This window comes from Pristiophorus japonicus, unplaced genomic scaffold (genome assembly GCF_044704955.1).
Source record: "Pristiophorus japonicus isolate sPriJap1 unplaced genomic scaffold, sPriJap1.hap1 HAP1_SCAFFOLD_321, whole genome shotgun sequence".
NCBI lineage: Eukaryota > Metazoa > Chordata > Chondrichthyes > Pristiophoridae > Pristiophorus > Pristiophorus japonicus.
In genome coordinates, this window is record NW_027253008.1 from 212,893 (window position 1) to 237,146 (window position 24,254).

The window sequence follows — 24,254 nt, forward strand, 5'->3', positions numbered from 1 at the left end:
GAGAGAGAGATCAGGGTACAGAGAGAGAGAGAGGGAGAGAGAGATCAGGGTACAGAGAGAAGAGTGAGAGAGAACAGGGTACAGAGAGAGAGAGAGTGAGAGAGAACAGGGTACAGAGAGAGAGTGAGAGAGAGATCAGGGTACAGAGAGAGAGAGAGTGAGAGAGAACAGGGTACAGAGAGAGAGTGAGAGAGAGATCAGGGTACAGAGAGAGAGAGAGTGAGAGAGAGAGATCAGGGTACAGAGAGAGAGAGAGAGAGATCAGGGTACAGAGAGAGAGAGAGAGAGAGCACTGTGGGAGGGATAATGGCAACGTTAGAGAGAGAGAGAGAAATAAATAGAGAAATAGAGATAGAGAGGATGGAGGGATAACAGCGCAGAGAGAAAAATCCCCCCCCCCCAATCCCATCCCCCAATCCCATCCCCCAATCCCATCACCCCCGACCCTATTGGATTGCTCCATGACTTGTGTTGTGTTGTTGTGGGGATTGTACCCCCCTCCCCCAGTGCGGTGGACCCAGGGCCTTTCTTGCCCCTGCCCCCCTGGGGGATTGCCGTGGGCTCAGGGGGTCTGTGCCCTTACCCCCCGGGGATTGTACCCCCTCCCCCCCCCCCCCGAGTGCCTTACCAGCTGGTTGGACACATCAGCATGGTCTTTGCGTGTCATCCCCTCTCCAATCGCTGACTTCATCAGACGGGACAGCGAGGGCAGCACATTGATGGGGGGGTAGATCTGCGGGGGGGGGAGGGAACACACACCTTCAGCACCAGACCTACACAGCAACAAGCTCTCACCTTACCAACAACATGCGCTGGGCCCACCCACTGGTCTGTCTCCACATTGGATGTCTGCGTGCAGTACAGTTCTCAGAATCAGGAAGGCTTTTGATGGAGTAAATAAGGAGGGACTGTTCCCAGAGGCAGGAGGGTGGGTAACCAGAGGGACACGGAGTGACGGTGATTGGCAAAAGAACCAGAGGGGGGGCGATGAGGAGAATGTGTTTACGCAGCGAGTTGTTGCGATCAGGAACGCGCTGCCTGAAAGGGCGGTGGGAGCAGATTCAATCGTAACTTTCAAACAGGGAATTGGAGAAATACTTGAGCAGGAAACATTTGCAGGGCTGTGGGGAAAGAGCTGGGGGGGTGGGGGGGAGTGGGACTGATTGGATCGATCTTTCACAGAGCCGGCACAGACCCGATGGGCCGAATGGCCTCCTGCTGTGCCGCACGATTCTGTGAGTAATGCACGATATGGAGTTGAAGGTGAGTGTGAACAGCAAGTACGACCCGAGATCGACTGGTTCCTGAGCACAACACCTACTGTTTACAAGGCATCACAGCTGGAGGGAGCTTGCCCGATTTACACGGGTACAGGCTGAGAGTGTGTGTGTGTGTGTGTGTGCTGAGCTGCAGTACGTGGACGACGCCTGCGTCTGCGCACACTCTGAGGCTGAACTCCAGGATATAGTCGATGTATTCACCGAGTCAAATGAAAGCATGGGCCTTACGCTTAACCTCCGTAAGACAAAGGCCCTCCACCAGCCTGTCCTCGCCGCACAGCACTGCCCCCCCAGTCATCAAGATCCACGGCGCGGCCCTGGACAATGTGGACCATTTCCCATACCTCGGGAGCCTCTTATCAACAAAGGCAGACGGAGATTCAACATCGCCTCCAGTGCGCCAGTGCAGCCTTCGGCCACCTGAGGAAAAGAGTGTTCGAAGACCAGGCCCTCAAATCTACAACCAAGCTCATGGTCTACAGGGTTGTAGTAATACCCGCCCTCCTGTATGGATCAGTGGCATGGACCATGTACAGAAGACACCTCAAGTTGCTGGAGAAATATCACCAACGATGTCTCCGCAAGATCCTACAAATCCCCTGGGAGGACAGACGCACCAACATCAGTGTCCTCGACCAGGCCAACATCCCCAGCATCCCCAGCATCTGACCACACTCGATCAGCTTCGCTGGGCAGGCCACATTGTCCGCATGCCAGACACGAGACTCCCAAAGCAAGCGCTCTACTCGGAACTCCTTCACGGCAAACGAGCCAAAGGTGGGCAGAGGAAACGTTACAAGGGACACCCTCCAAGCCTCCCTGATAAAGTGCAACATCCCCACCGACACCTGGGAGTCCCTGGCCAAAGACCAGTCCGCCCTAAGTGGAGGAAGTGCATCCGGGAGGGCGCTGAGCACCTCGAGTCTCGTCGCTGCGAGTGTGAAGAGGTCAGGCGCAGGCAGCGGAAGGAGCGTGCGGCTAACCAGTCCCACCCTCCCTTTCCCCCGACGAATGTCTGTCCCACCTGTGACAGGGTCTGTGGCTCTCGTATTGGACTGTTCAGCCACCTAAGGACTCACTTCAGGAGTGGAAGCAAGTCTTCCTCGATCCCGAGGGACTGCCTATGATGATGACGATGAAGAGACTGTGTCCGATTTACACTGCATACATTGCAGCACCATCAGTGATCGGCCTAAGGCAGGTCCTGGCAACGTCTCGATTTTAAAATTCTCATCGCCCCTCCCTGTCTCTGTAATCCCCTCCAGCCCCACAACTGCCCGAGATGTCTACGCTCCTCTAATTCTGCCCTCCTGGCCATCCCTGATTATAATCGCTCCACCATCGGTGGCCGTGCCTTCTGTTGCCTGGGCCCCAAGCTCTGGAATTCCCTCCCTAAACCTCTCCGCTTCTCTCTCTTTCTTTAAGACCCTCCTTAAAACCAACGGCTTTGACCAAGTGTTTGGTCACCTGCTTAATGTCTCCTCATGTGACTCTCGATGTCAATATTTGTTTGATAACGCTGCTGTGAAGCACCTTGGGCCGTTTTACTATGTTAAGGGCGCTATATAAACGCACGTTGTTGCTGTATGGCCGCCGACACCTCCTCGTTACTGTTCTTGACCCTCCGCTTTACCTTCTCTGCGCGCCCCCAGATCCACATCCCATCGCTCCCGAGAGGGTCAGGCCTCCAAGGGTCGAGAGTCCCTGGACCTATCGGGAGCCCCTCTTCCCCCGGCACTTTGACCCACGGCTGACATCGTTCCCAGTCCCAGGGGACGCGGTGTTTTCCGTAGGCGCTGGGGAGAGGGGTGGGTGGGGGAGCTCGGAGTGGTGGGATCCCGTTTCCCGCTTCCCGCTGAGGGAGATCCCGGGACCCGGATCGGGAGGGAGACGGGGGGGGGGGGTGCGGGCTGCGTTATAAGAGGTTGCCAAGCCCGGTCCTCCTCGGGGACCCTCCACCAAGACCACAACCTGTCCCAGTGACAAGTCCCGGCAACCCTCCGGTCCCACGGGACAGACGAGGAACTCCCGGGAATTCCCACGCAGGGAGCACACAGCCCTTTGACCCCACTGGGGTCAGCCGTGGCTCAGTGGGCAGCACTCTCGCCTCTCAGTCAGAAGGTTGTGGGTTCAAGTCCCACTCCAGGGACATGAGCACATAAATCCAGGCTGACACTCCCAGTGCAGGACTGAGGGAGTGCCGCACTGTCGGAGGTGCCGTCTTTCGGATGAGATGTTAAACCGAGGCCCCGTCTGCTCTCTCAGGTGGATGTAAAAAATCCCACGGCACTATTTCGAAGAAGAGCAGGGGAGCTATCCCCGATGTCCTGGGGCCAATATTTATCCCTCAATCAACATCAGAAAAACAGATGATCTGGTCATTATCACATTGCTGTTTGTGGGAGCTTGCTGTTGCTGTTGCGTTTCCCACATTACAACAGTGACTATACTCCAAAAGTACTTCATTGGCTGTAAAGCGCTTTGGGATGTCCTGAGGTAATGAGATCCTGAGCTCCAAGTGAGCCCCAGGTGGGCAGAGGAAACGTTTCAAGGACACCCTCAAAGCTTCCCTGATAAAGTGCAACATCCCCACCGGTACCTGGGAGTCCCTGGCCAAAGACCACCTCAAGTGGAGGAAGTGCATCCGGGAGGGCGCTGAGCTCCTCGAGTCTTGTCGCCGAGAGCATGCAGAAACCAAGCGCAGGCAGCGGAAGGAGCGTGCGGCAAACCAGTCCCACCCTTTCCTGCAACCACTGTCTGTCCCACCTGTGACAGAGACTGTAATTCCCGTATTGGACTGTTCAGTCACCTGAGAACTCACTTTGAGAGTGGAAGCAAGTCTTCCTCGATTCCGAGGGACTGCCTATGATGATGGTGAAAGGCTCTATATAAATGCAAGTTTGTTCTATCTTTTACCACCTTCAAACCCCCCCACACCCCACACCCCACACCCCACACTCTAACCGCTCCCTCCCCCACAGACTCTCACAGTCCCTGGGCTATAACGTACACAGTTCACACAATCACACGGCACAACTACAGGTGAGCAGGGGGGGCGGGGGGCTATTCTGCCCGCCTGACACCCACCCAGAGACCCACTGTTTGTGAAATCATTCCAGGGGTTTGTAAGAAGATAGGAACAGGAGGAGGCCATTTGGCCCCTCGAGCCTGTTCCGCCACTCAATGAGTTTGCGACAGATCTGTACCTTAACTCCATCTACCTGCTCTGGTTCTGAAACCCTTGATACCCTGGACTTAACAAAAACCTATCAATCTCACTTTTGAAAAGCCTCAACAGCTTTTAGGGGGAGAGAGATCCAGATTCCCACTGCCCTTTGTGTGAAGAAGTGCTTCCTGACATCACCCTGAACGGCCTGGCACTAATTTTAAGGTTACGTCCCCTTGTTCTAGACTCCCCCCACCAGAGAAATAGTTTCTCTCGATCAACTCCTTCAATCATCCTGGATTTTGCCTCCACTCCTCTATCTGGGAGGTTATTCCACAGACTGATGACTCTCTGGGAAGAGTTTCCTGCCCTAAATGTGTCTTTCACTAGTTTGACACTGTCTCCCTCTGTCCCACTCCCACAGATTCATTTAACACCCTGTATTCCAACCTCTTGTAACCTTCAGATTATCTGGTCATAATCACATTACTGTTTGTGGGAGCTTGCTGTGCGCAAATTGGCTGCCGCATTTCCCACATTACAACAGTGACTACACGCCAAAAGTACAGGTGCAGTGTCGAGAATCCAAGGCCGTTCCGGATTCCGGGCTTCTCCGGACTTTCGATCGTCTTTCTGACGTCACAATCCCGGAAACACCCGAGCCCAGGTTCGGGTATTTCCAGATTTCGGAACGTCAGAAAGTGGGGGAGGGTGCGGGGTGGGTGAGGAGCTTGCCGTGGAGGAGGTGTTCGGGCGAGCACCGTCGCGGAGGAGGTATTCGGGCGGGCCCCGTCGCAGAGTAGGTGCTCAGGCGGGGCCCATCGCGCAGCAGGTATTCGGGTGGTGCTCCACCACGGAGGAGGCGTTCGGGCGGGCCCCATTGTGGAGCAGGGGTTCGGGTGGGCCCCATTGCAGAGGAGGGGTTCGGGCGGGGCCCATTGCGGAGGAGATGTTCGGGTGGGCCCCATTGCGGAGGAGGGGTTCGGGTGGCCCCATCGCGGAGGAGGTGCTCGGGTGGGCCCCACCATGGAGGAGGGGTTTGGGCGGGCCCCACCATGGAGGAGGCATTCGGGCTGGCCCCATCATGGAGGAGGGATTCGGGCAGGCCCCACCATGGAGGAGGTGCTCGGGCCGGCCCCATCGCGGAGGAGGTGCTCGGGCCGGCCCCATTGTGGAGCAGGGGTTCGGGCCGACCCCATTGTGGAGCAGGGGTTCGGGCGGGGCCCATCGTGGAGGAGATGTTCGAGTGGGGCCCATCGCGGAAGCCCCGAGGTCGGCAGGGGGTCGGCGGGTCCGGATTCCGGAACATTCCGGATTTCCGACGCTGCACCTGTACTTCATTGGCCGTAAAGACGGTCGGCGGTCAGTAAAGGCGCTACATAAATCCAGGCCTTTCTTCCTTTCACTCTTCTTTCCCCCGAATGGGAAGCCTGTGTCGAAGGTGACCTGATTGTGATCTGGGGTGATCCACTCACCTGTCTGTTGTGTAGCTGTCTGTCGACGTAGATCTGGCCCTCGGTGATGAATCCTGTCAGATCCGGGATGGGGTGAGTGATATCTGGAACAGATCGAACAATCGGCGCACAGTCAGAGCTTGGAATTACCGCACGCACTGCTCCGACAGTGGGTGTGGGGGTAACATTAATAGCGGAGTGCTGCGTCCAACATCGTTCCATCAGACAAAGACTTGCCTTTCACGATCATCGGACGTCTCAAAGTGCTTTACTGCCACTGGAGTGTAGTCACTGTTGTAATGTGGGAAACGCGGCAGCCAATTTGTGCACAGCAAGCTCCCACACTCAGCAATGTGATAATGACCCAGATTGTCTGTTTTATTGTTGTGTTGATTGAGGGATAAATATTGGCTCCAGGACACCAGGGACAACTCCCCTGCTCTTCTTCAAAATAGTGGCCATGGGATCTTTTACATCCACCTGAGAGGGCAGACGGGGCCTCGGTTTAACGTCTCATCTGAAAGACAACACCTCCGACAGTGCGGCGCTCCCTCAGTACTGCCCCTCCGACAGTGCGGCGCTCCCTCAGTACTGCCCCTCCGACAGTGCGGCACTCCCTCAGTACAGCCCCTCCGACAGTGCGGCACTCCCTCAGTACTGCCCCTCCGACAGTGCGGCACTCCCTCAGTACTGCCCCTCCGACAGTGCGGCGCTCCCTCAGTACTGCCCCTCCGACAGTGCAGCACTCCCTCAGTACTGCCCCTCCGACAGTGCGGCACTCCCTCAGCACTGCCCCTCCAACAGTGCAGTACTCCCTCAGTACTGCCCCTCCGACAGTGCGGTGCTCCCTCAGTACTGCCCCTCTGACAGTGCGGCGCTCCCTCAGTACTGCCCCTCCGACAGTGCAGCGCTCCCTCAGCACTGCCCCTGTGACAGTGCAGCACTCCCTCAGCACTGCCCCTGTGACAGTGCAGCACTCCTTCAGTACTGCCCCTCCGACAGTGCAGCACTCCCTCAGCACTGCCCCTGTGACAGTGCAGCACTCCTTCAGTACTGCCCCTCCGACAGTGCAGCACTCCCTCAGCACTGCCCCTGTGACAGTGCAGCACTCCCTCAGTACTGACCCTCCGACAGTGCAGCACTCCCTCAGTACTGACCCTCCGACAGTGCGGCACTCCCTCAGTACCGCCCCTCCGACAGTGCGGCACTCCCTCAGTACCGCCCCTCCGACAGTGCGGCACTCCCTCAGTACCGCCCCTCCGACAGTGCGGCACTCCCTCAGTACTGCACTGGGAGTGCCAGCCTAGATATTTGTGCTCGAGTCCCTGGAGTGGGACTTGAAGCCATGACCTTCTGACATTGAGGGAAGGGGGAAGTGAACTGCGGGGCGGGGGGAGGGGAGGGGAGGCAGGATGCAGCAGGTCTGCAGGACTCTTCACCACCAGATGAGGGCGAGGATGGTGAGGAGGAAGCTGGAGGAAGTGACACAGGCCGAGAGGGGCACCATGCAGCCGACTACCACTCTCCTGTGACCACCCCATTTACAGCCCTCAATCTTTGCTCCATTTACGTGGCAACCCTCCAACTTGTCACGTTGCAAACATTACTCTGACTTCAACACCTCGTCATGAAACACAGACACTGGTGTTCAGTCAAATCCCATCTCCCGAGGGCAGGCCTGACTGACTGAGTGCAGCGTGCCCCCAGTCTCCTGACCCTTGCTCCGTCCGGTGCTGGAGGCACATACACACCTTGTGTGGCTCAGTGAGCAGCACTCTCTCTCTCGTCTCTGAGTCACAATGTGGTGGCTTCAAGACCCACTCCAAAGACTTGAGCACAGAATCCAGGCTGACACTCCCAGTGCTATACTGAGAGAGTGCCGCACTGTCGGAGGGGCAGTACTGAGAGAGTGCAGCACTGTCGGAGGGGCAGTACTGAGAGAGTGCAGCACTGTCGGAGGGGCAGTACTGAGGGAGCGCCGCACTGTCGGAGGGGCAGTACTGAGGGAGCGCCGCACTGTCGGAGGGGCAGTACTGAGAGAGTGCAGCACTGTCGGAGGGGCAGTACTGAGGGAGTGCTGCACTGTCGGAGGGGCAGTACTGAGGGAGTGCTGCACTGTCGGAGGGGCAGTACTGAGGGAGTGTCGCACTGTCGGAGGGGCAGTACTGAGGGAGCCCCACAATTTCGGAGGGGCAGTACTGAGGGAGTGCTGCACAATCGGAGGGACAGTACTGAGGGAGTGCCGCACTGTTGGAGGGGCAGTACTGAGGGAGTGCTGCATTGTCGGAGGGGCAGTACTGAGGGAGCGCCGCACTGTCGGAGTGGCAGTACTGAGGGAGTGCCGCACTGTCGGAGGGGCAGTACTGAGGGAGTGCTGCACTGTCAGAGGGGCATTACTGAGGGAGTGCCGCACTGTCGGAGGGGGAGTACTGAGGGAATGTCGCACTGTTGGAGGGGAAGTACTGAGGGAGTGCTCCACTGTCGGAGGGGCAGTACTGAGGGAGTGCTGCACTGTCGGAGGGGGAGTACTGAGGGAGCGCTGCACTGTCGGAGGGGGAGTACTGAGGGAGTGCCGCACTGTCGGAGGGGCAGTACTGAGGGAGTGCTGCACTGTCGGAGGGGGAGTACTGAGGGAATGTCGCACTGTCGGAGGGGGAGTACTGAGGGAATGTCGCACTGTTGGAGGGGGAGTACTGAGGGAGTGCTCCACTGTCGGAGGGGGAGTACTGAGGGAATGTCGCACTGTTGGAGGGGCAGTACTGAGGGAGTGCTGCACTGTCAGAGGGGCACTACTGAGCGAGCGCTGCACTGTCGGAGGGGCAGTGCTGAGGGAGTGCTGCACTGTCAGAGGGGCACTACTGAGCGAGCGCTGCACTGTCGGAGGGGCAGTGCTGAGGGAGCGCCGCACTGTCGGAAGGGCAGTACTGAGGGAGCGCAGCACTGTCGGAGGGGTTGTACTGAGGGAGCACCGCACTGTCGGAGGGGCAGTACTGAGGGAGCACCGCACTGTCGGAGGGGCTGTACTGAGGGAGTGCCGCACTGTCAGAGGGGCAGTACTGAGGGAGTGCCGCACTGTCGGACGGGCAGTACTGAGGGAGCGCCGCACTGTCGGAGGTGCCGCCTTTTGGATGAAACATTCAACCGAGGCCCTGTCGGCTCTCTCAAAGATCCTACGGTGTACTGGCTCAATGTGTATCCCTCAACCACATCACTAAAACAGATTACCAATGCATTATCACATTGCACTTTCTGGGACCTTGCTGTGCACAATGACCACACTTCAATAAGTACTTCATTGGCTTTAAAGCGCCTTGGGACGTCCCACGGTCGGGAAAGGTGCTATATAAATGCAATTCTCTCTATGCCAGCAGGCCTGCAGGAAGTCGGCAACCTTCACACGTGACTCGGGGCAATGAGTGCTAACTATTCGACTGTGGATATGCATCTGTCCTCTCTGACCCAGTGCTCGCGCACTCTACCCGGAGAGCACGTGGAATTACGCAGGGGCCTCGGGAGCTGTCCCTTTCACCACCCCGGGGCACGGAGGCAAAGTCCGACCTCTACAGAGATCGGAGAACTCAGCTCAGTGTGGTGACGGAGCTCTGCGATAGTCTGGAGAGTGAGTGACCGTCCGGTCTGTGAATGACCGTCCGGTCTGTGAGTGACCGTCCGGTCTGTGAGTGACCGTCCGGTCTGTGAGTGACTGTCTGGTCTGTGTGTGGTCTGTGAGTGACCATCTGGCCTGTGAGTGACTGTCTGGTCTGTGAGTGACCGTCCGGTCTGTGAGTGACCGTCCGGTCTGTGACTGATCATCTGGTCTGTGAGTGACCGTCCGGTCTGTGAGTGACCGTCTGGTCTGTGAGTGACCGTCTGGTCTGTGAGTGACCATCTGGTCTGTGAGTGACTGTCCGGTCTGTGAGTGACCGTCTGGTTTGTGAGTGACCATCTGGTCTGTGAGTGACCGTCCAGTCTGTGAGTGACCGTCCAGTCTGTGAGTGACCATCTGGTCTGTGAGTGACCGCCCAGTCTGTGAGTGACCGTCTGGTCTTTGAGTGACTGTCCGGTCTGTGAGTGACCATCTGGTCTGTGAGTGACAGTCTGGTCTGTGAGTGACCATCTGGTCTGTGAGTGACCGTCCAGTCTATGAGTGACCGTCTGGTCTGTGAGTGACTGTCCGGTCTGTGAGTGACCATCTGGTCTGTGAGTGACAGTCTGGTCTGTGAGTGACTGTCTGGTCTGTGAGTGACCGTCCGGTCTGTGAGTGACCGTCCAGTCTGTGAGTGAACGTCTGGTCTGTGAGTGACCGTCCGATCTGTGAGTGACCATCCAGTCTGTGAGTGACTGTCTGGTCTGTGAATGACCGTCCAGTCTGTGAGTGAACGTCTGGTCTGTGAGTGACCGTCCGATCTGTGAGTGACTGTCTGGTCTGTGAGTGACCGTCCAGTCTGTGAGTGAACGTCTGGTCTGTGAGTGACCGTCCGATCTGTGAGTGACTGTCTGGTCTGTGAGTGACCGTCCAGTCTGTGAGTGACCGTCTGGTCTGTGAGTGACTGTCCGGTCTGTGAGTGACTGTCCGGTCTGTGAGTGACTGTCCGGTCTGTGAGTGGTCTGAGAGTGACCATCTGGCCTGTGAGTGACTGTCTGGTCTGTGAGTGACCGTCCGGTCTGTGAGTGACTGTCTGGTCTGTGAGTGACCATCTGGTCTGTGAGTGACCATCCCGTCTGTGAGTGACCATCTGGTCTGTGAGTGACCGCCCAGTCTGTGAGTGACCATCTGGTCTGTGAGTGACAGTCTGGTCTGTGAGTGACCATCTGGTCTGTGAGTGACCGTCCAGTCTGTGAGTGACCATCTGGTCTTGAGTGACTGTCTGGTCTGTGAGTGACCGTCACGTCCTGTCTGTGAGTGACCGTCCGGTCTGTGAGTAACCGTCTGGTCTGTGAGTGACCGTCCGGTCTGTGAGTGACCGTCCGGTCTGTAAGTGACCGTCTGGTCTGTGAGTGACCGTCTGATCTGTGAGTGACTGTCTGGTCTGTGAGTGACCGTCCGGTCTGTGAGTGACCATCTGGTCTTGAGTGACTGTCTGGTCTGTGAGTGACCGTCTGGTCTGTGAGTGACTGGTCTGTGAGTGACTGTCCGATCTGTGAGTGACCGTCTGGTCTGTGAGTGACCGTCTGGTCTGTGAGTGACCGTCTGGTGTCTGTGAGTGACCATCTGGTCTGTGAGTGACCATCCAGTCTGTCAGTGACCATCTGGTCTGTGAGTGACCGTCCAGTCTGTGAGTGACCGTCCAGTCTGTGAGTGACCGTCTGGTGTTTGTGAGTGACCGTCTGGTCTGTGAGTGACCATCCAGTCTGTCAGTGACCATCTGGTCTGTGAGTGACCGTCTGGTCTGTGAGTGACCGTCCAGTCTGTGAGTGACAGTCTAGTCTGTGAGTGACCGTCCTGTCTGTGAGTGACTGTCTGGTCTGTGAGTGACCGTCTGGTCTGTGAGTGACTGTCTGGTCTGTGAGTGACCGTCCGGTCTGTGAGTGACCATCTGGCCTGTGAGTGACCATCCGGTCTGTGAGTGACCATCTGGTCTGTGAGTGACCATCCAATCTGTGAGTGACCATCCGGTGTCTGAGTGACTGTCTGGTCTGTGAGTGACCGTCTGGTCTGTGAGTGACCATCCGGTGTCTGAGTGACTGTCTGGTCTGTCAGTGACCGTCTGGTCTGTCAGTGACCGTCTGGTCTGTGAGTGACCGTCCAGTCTGTGAGTGACCATCCGGCCTGTGAGTGACTGTCTGGTTTGTGAGTGACCGTCCAGTCTGTGAGTGACCGTCCGGTCAGTGAGTGACCGTCCAGTCTGTGAGTAACCGTCCGGTCAGTGAGTGACCGTCCAGTCTGTGAGTGACCGTCCGGTCAGTGAGTGACTGTCTAGTCTGTGAGTGACCGTCCAGTTTGTGAGTGACCATCCGGTGTCTGAGTGACCGTCTGGTCTGTGAGTGACCGTCTGGTCTGTGAGTGACCGTCTGGACTGTGAGTGACCGTCTGGTGCCTGTGCCACACTGGGCTCCAGTTTCCCTCGGGAGATCCGGCCCTCAGTGTCAGCTGTGGCTCAGTGGGCAGCACTCTCTCCCTCACCTCGGAGTCAGAAGATTGTGGGCTCACGTCCCACTCCAGAGACTTGAGCCCAAAAATCTAGGCTGACACTCCCAGTGCAGTACTGAGGGAGCACCACAGTGTCAGAGGGGCAGTACTGAGGGAGCACCGCACTGTCGGAGGGGCAGTACTGAGGGAGCACCGCACTGTCGGAGGGGCAGTACTGAGGGAGCACCACAGTGTCGGAGGGGCAGTACTGAGGGAGCCCCGCACTGTCGGAGGGGCAGTACTGAGGGAGCGCCGCACTGTCGGAGGGGCAGTACTGAGGGAGTGCTGCACTGTCAGAGGGGCAGTACTGAGGAAGCACCGCAGTGTCGGAGGGGCAGTACTGAGGGAGCGCCGCACTGACGGAGGGGCAGTACTGAGGGAGCACCACACTGTCGGAGGGGCAGTACTGAGGGAGCACCACAGTGTCGGAGGGGCAGTACTGAGGGAGCACCGCACTGACGGAGGGGCAGTACTGAGGGAGCGCTGCACTGTCGGAGGGGCAGTACTGAGGGAGCGCCGCACTGTCGGAGGGGCAGTACTGAGGGAGTGCTGCACTGTCGGAGGGGCAGTACTGAGGGAGCGCCGCACTGTCGGAGGGGCAGTACTGAGGGAGTGCTGCACTGTCAGGTGGATGTAAAAGATCCCACAGCACTATGTTGAAGAAGAGCAGGGGAATTATCCCCGGTGTCCTGGGGCCACTATTTATCCCTCAATCAACATTACAAAAAACAGATGATCTGGTCAATATCACATTGCTGTTTGTGGGAGCTTGCTGTGCACAAATTGGCTGCTGCGTTTGCCACATTACAACAGTGACTACACTCCAAAGGTACTTCATTGGCTGTAGAGCGCTTTCAGACCTCCGATGGTTGTGAAAGGCGCTATATAAATGCAAGTCTTTACTCAGTACTCCCCCAGACCGTTACAGATACATTCAGCCCGTCACACAACTAGTTGGGAGATTGCCCCCTGGCCCAGAATTTCCTCAGTGTGTCCGGCCCAATTGCGGGGGATTGACGCTGTGAAGCCCGAGGATATTCAGGCACTGTGAGCGGTCCGCAATGTTCTCGGTAAGGATGGTGCTAGGGTGATTAAGGGGTCAGAGGTCGCTGACTGACCGTCGTTGGGCATGGTGAGGATGGGGATCTGCGTGATCGAGCCGTTCCGTCCCTCCACTCGACCCGCTCGCTCGTAGATTGTCGCCAAGTCCGTGTACATGTACCCGGGAAACCCTCGTCTCCCAGGGACCTCCTCCCGGGCCGCCGAGACCTGAGGGGGGGGGGGGGGAGAGAGGGGGAGGGGGGAGGGGGAGAGAGGGGGGAGGGGGGGAGAGAGGGGGAGAGGGAGTGGGAGGGGGGAGGGGGGGAGAGGGGAGAGGGGGAGAGGGGGGAGGGGGGGAGAGAGGGGGAGGGGAGGGAGTGGGAGAGAGGGGATGGGGAGAGAGAGGGGGGAGGGGGGGAGAGAGGGGGAGAGGGGGGAGGGGGGGAGGGGGGGAGAGAGGGAGTGGGAGAGAGGGGGAGAGGGGGAGGGAGAGAGGGGGGAGGGGGGAGGGGGGGAGAGAGGGGGAGAGGGGGGAGGGGGGAGAGAGGGGGAGGGGGAGGGAGTGGGAGAGAGGGGATGGGGAGAGAGAGGGGGGAGGGGGGGAGAGAGGGGGAGAGGGGGGAGGGGGAGAGAGGGGGAGGGAGTGGGAGAGAGGGGGGAGGGGGGAGAGAGGGGATGGGGAGAGAGAGGGGGAGAGGGAGTGGGAGAGAGGGGGGAGGGGGGGAGAGAGGGGATGGGGAGAGAGTGGGGGGTGGGAGGGGGGGAGGGGGAGGGGGAGGGGGTGGGGGGAGAGAGAGGGGGAGAGGGGAGGGAGTGGGATGGGGAGAGGGAGGGGAGGAGGTAGGAAAGTGGAGGGAGGGAGGGGATGAGGGAGTGGAGAGAGGGGGGAGGGGGGATGACGAGGGAGAGGGGAAGGGGAGTGGGAGGGGATGGGGGAGTGAGGGAGATTGAGGGGGAGCAGGATGGGAAGAGAGGGGCAGGAGGGTGAGGGAAAGGTGAGCAGGGTGGGAAGGAAGAGGGAGAGAGAGAGATGGAGAGGGAGAGGTGAAGGGAGAGGGGAGGGAGAGAGAGAGGCAGGGAGTGGGAAGGGGTGAGAGAGTGAGGGGGCGGCGGGGGAGAAAGGGGAGGGAGGGGGTGGGGAGTGGAAGGGAGGGGAGGAGAGTGGGTGTGGGGGAGGAGAGATGGAGGAGGCAAACACAGAGCATTAGATCTGACCACACGTCACATGCCTTTGATCCCATTTCAAGTCAATCATCAAATGCAAATCGGACAATAAGAGGAGGAGCCATTTGGCCCATCTAGCCCCATCTATCCCACGATTCCCTTTGGCCCATCAGTCCCACCTATCCACAGTATTCCCATGGTGCTTTCTAGTAACCTTGAATCCAATTGGTTGGCAAGAAGCTGTCCAGTTGCCTACTGCAACCCATGAAGGTTCCTGCTCCACCCCCAGTGCCAGGAACCTGCTAACATTACTACCACACCTCCAGCCAGAAATTTGCTGGGATCAAACCTGTCACCATTATAAACACTTCTGTCACATCCCCTCTCATGAGAGAAAAGACCAGAATGGCCAGTATTTCCACATATCGTTCCCGTAAGATCTGTGATTAACCGTGTAGCTCGTCTCTGTACTCCCTCCAATAACTGTCTCACAGAATCATAGAATAGTACAGCACAGAAGGAGGCCATTCGGCCCATCGAGTCTGTGCCGGCTCTATCGAAGAGTAACTCAGATAGTCCCACTCCCCCCGCTCTTTCCCCATATCCCTACCATTTTATCTCCTTCAAGTATTTATCCAATTCCCTTTTAAAAGCCACGATTGAGTCTATCTCCACCACCCTCTCAGGCCGTGCATTCCAGATCCTAACCACTCACTGCGTGAAAACGTTTTTCCTCACGTCGCCTTTGGTTCTTCTGCCAATCGCCTTAAATCTGTGTCCTCTGGTTCTCGACCCTTCCACCAATGGGAACAGTCTCTCTTTATTTACTCTATCGCCATCATCATAGGCGGTCCCTCGGAGTCGAGGAAGACTTGCTTCCACTCTAACAGTGAGTTCTCAGGTGACTGAACAGCCCAATACGGGAATTACAGTCCCTGTCACAGGTGGGACAGACAGTGGTTGAGGGAAGGGGTGGGTGGGACTGGTTTGCCGCACGCTCCTTCCGCTGCCTGCGCTTGGTTTCTGCATGCTCTCGGCGACGAGACTTGAGGTGCTCAGCGCCCTCCCGGATGCTCTTCCTCCACTTAGGGCGGTCTTTGGCCAGGGACTCCCAGGTGTCGGTGGGGATGTTGCACTTTATCAGGGAGGCTTAGAGGGTGTCCTTGTAACGTTTCCTCTGCCCACCTGGGGCTCGCTTGGTGTGTAGGAGTTCCGAGTAGAGCGCTTGCTTTGGGAGACTTGTGTCAGGCATGTGGACAATGTGACCTGCCCAACGGAGCTGGTCCTATCTAAATATTTGATGATTTTAAACACCTCAATCAACTCTCCTCGTAGCCTTTGCTTCTCCAAGGAGAACAACCCCACATTCTCCAGTCGAGCTAGCCTCGGCCTGAAGCTCTGGAACTCCCTCCCTAAACCTCTCTGCCGCTCTACCTCTCTCTCCTCCTTTAAGTTGCTCACTAAAACCGACCTATTTGACAGTCCTAATGTCCCCTTCTTTCACTCGGTGTCGAATGTTGTTTGAGAATCGCTCCCATGAAGCGTCTTTGAATGTTTTACTGCATTGGAAAGTGTGAGGTCATGTACTTTGGCAGAAAAAATAATCAAAGAGCAAGTTATTATTTAAATGGAGAAAGATTGCAAAGTGCCGCAGTACAGCGGGGCCTGGAGGTACTTGTGCATGAAACACAAAAGGTTAGTATGCAGGTACAGCAAGTGATCAGGAAGGCCAATGGTATCTTGACCTTTATTGCAAAGGGGATGGAGTATAAAAGCAGGGAAGTCTTGCTACAGTTATACAGGGTATTGGTGAGGCCACACCTGGAATACTGCGTGCAGTTTTGGTTTCCATATTTACAAAAGGATATATTTGCTTTGGAGGCAGTTCAGAGAAGGTTCACTAGGTTGATTCCGGAGATGAGGGGGTTGACTGATGAGGAAAGGTTGAGTAGGCTGGGCCTCTACTCATTGGAGTTCAGAAGAATGAGAGGTGATCTTATGGAAACGTATAAGATTATGAGGGGGCTTGACAAGGTGGATGCAGAGAGGATGTTTCCACTGATGGGGGAGACTAGAACTAGAGGGCATGATCTTAGAATAAGGAGTCGCCCATTTAAAACTGAGATGAGGAGGTATTTCTTCTCTGAGGGTTGTAAATCTGTGGAATTCGCTGTCTCAGAGAGCTGTGGAAGCCGGGACATTGAATATATTTAAGACAGAAATAGACAGTTTCTTAACCGATAAAGGAATAAGGGGGCGGGCAGGGAAATGGACCTGAGTCCATGATCAGATCAGACATGATCGTATTAAATGGCGGAGCAGGCTCGAGGGGCCGAATGGCCGACTCCTGCTCCTATTTCTTATGTTCTTATTACAACAGTGACCGCACTTCAAAAAGTGCTTCATTGGCTGTAAAGTGCTTTGGGACAACTGGAGGTGGGGAAAGGCGCTATATAAATGCAATTAGTGATTCAGGGACCCGGCCCGGTGATCCAGAGAAGGTGTTCTTTCATCGGTGCTAGCCCCCACATTGTCCGATCGATTGAGCTCCAGTCGCCAACTTGCTGCGGGGCTGGGGAGGCGAGGTGGGGGGGAGGTTGGGGGGGGCGTGGGGGGATTTGAACCCACGAGCTCCGAGCTTGCTAGTCCGGCACCAGAACCACGAGTCCACCTAAATTCCCCTTTGGTCGTTATCTATAAATGAAGCCACTTCTCCCCGATTTACTTTGGGTCTCTCTGCATGTCCCTTTTCACCTTTGATGCCGTCCTGCACTTTGACCTTTCACCCCCCGCCCCCGCACACCCTTCAGTTAACATGGCCGCCGCACGCGCTCACCTCGCGCAGGGCCTCTGCGTAGGAGCTCATGTCCGTCAGGATGACCAGCACGTGCTTCTCGCACTGGTAGGCCAGGAACTCGGCCGCAGTCAGGGCCAGGCGCGGGGTGATGATCCTCTCGATGCTGCGGGAGAGACAAACCCAAATTAGAGTGTTCCGGCTGTACGCAGCTCTGGTCCGACCCCCGTCGGGAGCAACTGCGTTCAGTGCTGGGCCCTGCAGCTCAGGCAGCGGCCAGAGGAGGCGTTCGAGCTTAGCGCCCCGTCGCAAAATTCGTTAATGGCTCACCGGGGGCGCAAGCCATTAGCGCCCGGCTACTGGCGATCACCCCGATCCTGACGTATTCCCGGCGCAACGCCCACCCTTGTGCCCCGGTCAGTAAATCCGGTGCGGCCACCTTACTGGGCGCCCACCAATAACAACATCTGGAAACACAGATGGTCCAGGCTGGCAGAGTCATTAACTGGCGGCTACTGAGAGGGATGATGACCAGGGGGCAGTGCTGCGTGGTGCGAGCACCTTTGTCTTACGGATGTTTAGTGCAAGGCCCATGCTCTGGTATGCCTCGGTGAAGGTACTGACGAAGGCTTGGAGATCAGCCTCTGGATGTGCGCTGATGCAGGCGTTGTCCGCGTACTGTCGCTCGACGACAGAGGTTGGGGTGGTCTTGGACCTGGAGGCGGCGGAGGTTAACCAGCTTCCCACTGGTTGTGTAGTTTAGTTCCACTCCAGCGGGGAGCTTGTTGAGTGCGAGGTGGAGCATGGCAGCGAGGAAGATCGAGAAGAGGGTTGGGGGGCGATGACGCAGCCCTGCTTGACCCCGGCCCGGACGTGGATTGGGTCTGTGATGGACCCGTTGATCAGGATCACGGCCTGGATGTCGTCGTGGAGCAGGCGGAGGATGGCGACGAGCTTTTGAGGGGCAGCCGAAACGGAGGAGGACGCCCCATGGTCCCTCGCGGTGAACAGTATCAAAGGCCTTTGTGAGGTCAAAGGCGGCCACGTACAAGGGTGGGTGCTGGGAGGAGGAAGTGTTTCTCTCGGAGGTCACAGTCGGTGCCACGTTTACACACAGCGCGGAGCGTGAGCCTCCCAGTTTGCAGCGGCAGACAGGCAGAACGGTGAGGGAGGGGGGATGGGGGGTGGGGGAAACAAGTGGGTTTGAAAACTTTAACGGGTGTGTTACTACGCCGCTCAGCTTTTCCCGGGATCCGATTCGGAGTTCCGCGCATGCGCAATGGGTCGACCGGATTTACCGACCAAACGTTCCTTATCGCCCCTCCCCCCCGACCCCCCCCGCCAGCTCTGGTGTACAACGGAGGCTTTATCTCCCCTTGTCAGCTCTTCCACCGATTCTGACCAATTTCTGGGCGGCAGGCGCTAACTTTTCCCAGGCGCTAAAAGTACCGCTCCGCCTGGATTAACACCGCGACAGAGGCGCGGCCAGAATTTCCCCCTCCCCCCACTCCGCCCGCCCCCGCATTGTGCTGGGAGGGGGGTTTGGCACGGATTCCCCAGAATGGTCCCGGTACTAAAAAGGTTAAATTATGAAGGCAGGTTGCCAAGACTATGCTTGTATTCCCATGAGTATAAAGATTAAAGGGTGACCGAATCGAGGTGTTTAAGGTGATTAAAGGCGTTGATAGGGACAAACTATTACCTCTGGTGGGGGCAGTCCGGAACAAGGGGGGCGTAATCTTAAAGTTAGAGCCAGGCCGTTCAGGGTGATGTCAGGAAGCACTTCTTCACACAAAGGGCAGTGGGAATCTGGAACTCTCTCCCCGAACAAAGCTGTTGCAGCCGGGGGGGTCAATTGCAGCTTTGAGAACTGAGTTATGTAGATTTTTGGTAGCTCAGGGTATCGAGGGATACGGAGCAAAGGCAGGGAAATGGGGTTCAGGTACAGATCAGCCGTAAACTCATTGAACAGCTCGAGGGGCTGAATGGCCTCCTCCTGTTCCTGTGTAACAGGCTCGAGGGGCTGAATGGCCTCCTCCTGTTCCTGTGTAACAGGCTCGAGGGGCTGAATGGCCTCCTCCTGTTCCCATGTAACAGGCTCGAGGGGCTGAATGGCCTCCTCCTGTTCCTGTGTAACAGGCTCGAGGGGCTGAATGGCCTCCTCCTGTTCCTGTGTAACAGGCTCGAGGGGCTGAATGGCCTCCTCCTGTTCCTGTGTAACAGGCTCGAGGGACTGAATAGCCTCCTCCTGTTCCTGTGTAACAGGCTCGAGGGGCTGAACGGCCTCCTCCTGTTCCTGTATAACAGGCTCGAGGGGCTGAACAGCCTCCTCCTGTTCCTGTATAACAGGCTCGAGGGACTGAATGGCCTCCTCCTGTTCCTCTGTAACAGGCTCGAGGGGCTGAACAGCCTCCTCCTGTTCCTGTATAACAGGCTTGAGGGACTGAATGGCCTCCTCCTGTTCCTGTGTAACAGGCTCGAGGGGCTGAATGGCCTCCTCCAGTTCCTGTGTAACAGGCTTGAGGGACTGAATGGCCTCCTCCTGTTCCTGTGTAACAGGCTCGAGGGACTGAATGGCCTCCTCCAGTTCCTGTGTAACAGGCTCGAGGGACTGAATGGCCTCCTCCTGTTTCTGTGTAACAGGCTCAAGGGGCTGAATGGCCTCCTCCTGTTCCTGTGTAACAGGCTCAAGGGGCTAAATGGGCCTCCTCCTGTTCCTGTGTAACAGGCTCAAGGGGCTGAATGGCCTCCTCCTGTTCCTAATGTAACAGGCTCGAGGGGCTGAATGGCCTCCTCCTGTTCCTGTGTAACAAGCTCGAGGGGCTGAATGGCCTTCTCCTGTTCCTGGGTAACAGGCTCGAGGGGCTGAATGGCCTCCTCCTGTTCCTGTGTAACAGGCTTGAGGGGCTGAATGGCCTCCTCCTGTTCCTGTGTAACAGGCTTGAGGGGCTGAATGGCTTCTTAGCGGGGTATCCAACATTTAGGAAGGATAGACTGAAAGGAAAAGGAGGTGGGGTGGCATTGCTGGTTAAAGAGGAAATTAACGCAATAGTAAGGAAGGACATTAGCTTGGATGATGTGGAATTGGTATGGGTGGAGCTACGGAATACCAAGGGGCAGAAAACGCTAGTGGGAGTTGTGTACAGACCACCAAACAGTAGTAGTGAGGTTGGGGACAGCATCAAACAAGAAATTAGGGATGCGTGCAATAAAGGTTCAGCAGTTATCATGGGTGACTTTAATCTACATATTGATTGGGCTAACCAAACTGGTAGCAATATGTTGGAGGAGGAGTTCCTGGAGTGTATTAGGGATGGTTTTCTGGACCAATATGTCGAGGAACCAACTAGAGGGCTGGCCATCCAAGACTGGGTGATGTGTAATGAGAAAGAACTAAATAGCAATCTTGTTGTGCGAGGCCCCTTGGGGAAGAGTGACCATAATATGGTAGAATTCTTTACTAAGATGGAGAGTGACAGAGTTAATTTGGAAACTCGGGTCCTGAACTTAAGGAAAGGTAACTTCGACGGTATGAGACATGAATTGGCTAGAATCGACTGGCAAATGATACTTAAAGGGTTGACGGTGGATAGGCAATGGCAAACATTTATAGATTACATGGATGAACTTCAACAATTGTACATCCCTGTCTGGAGTAAAAATAAAACGGGGAAGTTAGCTCAACCGTGCCCAACAAGGGAAATTAAGGATAGTGTTAAAACCAAGGAAGAGGCATATACATTGGCCAGAAAAAGCAACAAACCTGAGGACTGGGAGAAATTTAGAATTCAACAAAGGAGGACAAAGGGTTTAATTAGGAGGGGGAAAATAGAGTACGAGAGGAAGCTTGCTGGGAACATAAAAACTGATTGCAAAAGCTTCTATAAATATGTGAAGAGAAAAAGATTAGTAAAGACAAACGTAGGTCCCTTGCAGTGAGATTCGGGTGAATTTATAATGGGGAACAAAGAAATGGCAGACCAATTGAACAAATACTTTGGTTTTGTCTTCACGAAGGAAGACACAAATAACCTTCCGAATGTACTAGGGGACCAAGGGTCTAGTGAGAAGGAGGAACTGAAGGATATCCTTATTAGGCGGGAAATTGTGTTAGGGAAATTGATGGGATTGAAGGCCGATAAATCCCCAGGGCCTGATAGTCTGCACCCCAGAGTACTTAAGGAAGTGGCCCTAGAAATAGTGGATGCATTGGTGATCATTTTCCAACAGTCTATCGACTCGGGATCAGTTCCTATGGACTGGAGGGTAGCTACTGTAACACCATTTTTTAAAAAAGGAGGGAGAGAGAAAGCGGGTAATTATAGACCGGTTAGCCTGACATCAGTAGTGGGGAAAATGTTTGAATCAATCATTAAGGATGAAATAGCAGCGCATTTGGAAAGCAGTGACAGGATCGGTCCAAGTCAGCATGGATTTATGAAAGGGAAATCATGCTTGACAAATCTTTTGGAATTTTTTGAGGATGTAACTGGTAGAGTGGACAAGGGAGAACCAGTGGAGGTGGTGTATTTGGACTTTCAAAAGGCTTTTGACAAGGTCCCACACAAGAGATTTGTGTGCAAAATTAAAGCACATGGTATTGGAGGTAATGTACTGACATGGATAGAGAACTGGTTGGCAGACAGGAAGCAAAGAGTCGGGATAAACGGGTCCTTTTCAGAATGGCAGGCAGTGACTAGTAGGGTACTGCAAGGTTCAGTGCTGGGACCCCAGCTCTTTACAATATACATTAACGATTTAGATGTTGGAATTGAGTGTAATATCTCCAAGTTTGCAGACGACACTAAGCTGGGTGGCGGTGTGAGCTGTGAGGAGGACGCTTAAAGGCTGCAGGTTGACTTTAACAGGTTAGGTGAGTGGGCAAATGCATGGCAGATGCAGTATAATGTAGATAAATGTGAGGTTATCCACTTTGGGGGCAAAAACACGAAGGCAGAATATTATCTGAATGGCGGCAGATTAGGAAAGGGGGAGGTGCAATGAGACCTGGGTGTCATGGTACATCAGTCATTGAAAGTTGGCATGCAGGTACAGCAGGCGGTGAAGGCAAATAGTATGTTGGCCTTCATAGCTAAGGGATTTGAGTATAGGAGTAGGGCGGTCTTACTGCAGTTGTACAGGGCCTTGGTGAGGCCACACCTGGATTTTGTGTACAGTTTTGGTCTCCCAATCTGAGGAAGGACGTTCTTGCTATTGAAGGAGTGCAGCGAAGGTTCACCAGACTGATTCCCGGGATGGCAGGACTGACACATGAGGAGAGACTGGATCAACTGGGCCTTTATTCACTGGAGTTTAGAAGGATGAGAAGGGATCTCATAGAAACATATAAGATTCTGACGGGACTGGACAGGTTAGACGCGGGAAGAATGTTCCCGATGTTGGGGAAGTCCAGAACCAGGGGACAGAGTCTTAGGATAAGGGCTAGGCCATTTAGGACTGAGATGAGGAGAAATTTCTTCACTCGGAGAGTTGTGAACCTGTGGAATTCCCTACCGCAGAGAGTTGTTGATGCCAGTTTGTTAGATGTATTCAAGAGGGAGTTAGATGTGGCCCTTATGGCTAAAGGGATCAAGGGGTATGGAGAGAAAGCAGGAAAGGGGTACTGAGGGAATGATCAGCCATGATCTTATTGAATGGTGGTGCAGGCTCGAAGGGCTGAATGGCCTACTCCTGCACCTATTTTCTATGATTCTATGTTTGTATGTTTCGAACAATGTTCTTTGGGAATTACTGCCTCTGGGGAGAGTCCTGCAGTCCCGCTTCCCGTCACTTGGTGGCACTAGTGCACCATCTCGATACTGAGACTAATGGTGACCCCTAGAGGCAAGGGCTGGACACTGCGCCTTAGTCTCCCACTCACAAACCGTCCCCCACATCGCTCTCTGTGGGCTGCTTGGCCGTGTGTGGAACTACACTGATTGTAATTGTGCTTGAAGCTCCATTAATATTAATGCACAGAGGCATCCCACCTCCCATACAGTGGGAAATCTCCCACATTGTCCAAATCCCACTGGGGCCATGTTAAAATTGCAATAGAATCACAGAATGACAGAGCACAGGAGGAGGCCATTCGGCCCACCGTGAGAGCAATCCAATTCGTCCCACTCCCCTGTCCTTTCCCCACAGCCCTGCAAAATTCTCCCTTCAAATATATATCCAATTTACTTTTGCAATAATTAAAAGGTTTGAACAGAACAAATATTTATTAACGATTTTTCTTAGTGAATTTGAAACCATAAAGATGTTAATGTTGACATCATTGAGGATAGGGAGCTTTACTCTGTATCTAACCCGTGCTGTACCTGCCCTGGGAGTGTTTGATGGGACAGTGTAGAGGGAGCTTTACTCTCTATCTAACCCGTGCTGTACCTGCCCTGGGAGTGTTTGATGGGACAGTGTAGAGGGAGCTTTACTCTGTATCTAACCCGCACTGTCCCTGCCCTGGGAGTGTTTGATGGGACAGTGTAGAGGGAGCTTTACTCTGTATCTAACCCGCACTGTCCCTGCCCTGGGGGTGTTTGATGGGACAGTGTAAAGGGAGCTTTATTCTGTATCTAACCCGCACTGTCCCTGCCCTGGGAGTGTTTGATGGGACAGTGTAGAGGGAGCTTTACTCTGTATCTAACCCGCAGTGTCCCTGCCCTGGGAGTGTTTGATGGGACAGTGTAGAGGGAGCTTTATCTGTATCTAACCCGCACTGTCCCTGCCCTGGGAGTGTTTGATGGGACAGTGTAAAGGGAGCTTTACTCTGTATCTAACCCGTGCTGTACCTGCTCTGGGAGTGTTTGATGGGACAGTGTAGAGGGAGCTTTACTCTGTATCTAACCCCCTGTACCTGCCCTGGGAGTGTTTGATGGGACAGAGTAGAGGGAGCTTTACTCTGTATCTAACCTGTGCTGTACCTGCCCTGGGAGTGTTTGATGGGACAGTGTAGAGGGAGCTTTACTCTGTATCTAACCCGTGATGTACCTGCCCTGGGAGTGTTTGATGGGACAGCGTAGAGGGAGCTTTACTCTGTATCTAACCCCAGGCTGTACCTGCCCTGGGAGTGTTTGATGGGACAGTGTAAAGGGAGCTTTACTCTGTATCTAACCCGTGCTGTACCTGCCCTGGGAGTGTTTGATGGGACAATGTAAAGGGAGCTTTACTCTGTATCTAACCCGTGCTGTACCTGCCCTGGGAGTGTTTGATGGGACAGTGTAGA

The 24,254-nt window shown here is 55.3% G+C and overlaps 1 protein-coding gene across 1 annotated transcript in view; it reads right to left on the reverse strand.

The window, feature by feature from the left end:
* Nucleotides 1-24,254, reverse strand: part of LOC139249551 (V-type proton ATPase subunit B-like) — a 209,889-nt gene that overhangs the window by 11,324 nt on the left and 174,311 nt on the right. The window contains exons 9-12 of the mRNA XM_070872492.1: nt 17,072-17,195; nt 13,149-13,299; nt 5,922-6,004; nt 629-733 (exon numbers count right to left, since the gene is read on the reverse strand). Coding sequence (XP_070728593.1) covers nt 629-733; nt 5,922-6,004; nt 13,149-13,299; nt 17,072-17,195 — 463 coding nt within the window. The remainder of the gene's footprint in view (nt 1-628; nt 734-5,921; nt 6,005-13,148; nt 13,300-17,071; nt 17,196-24,254) is intronic.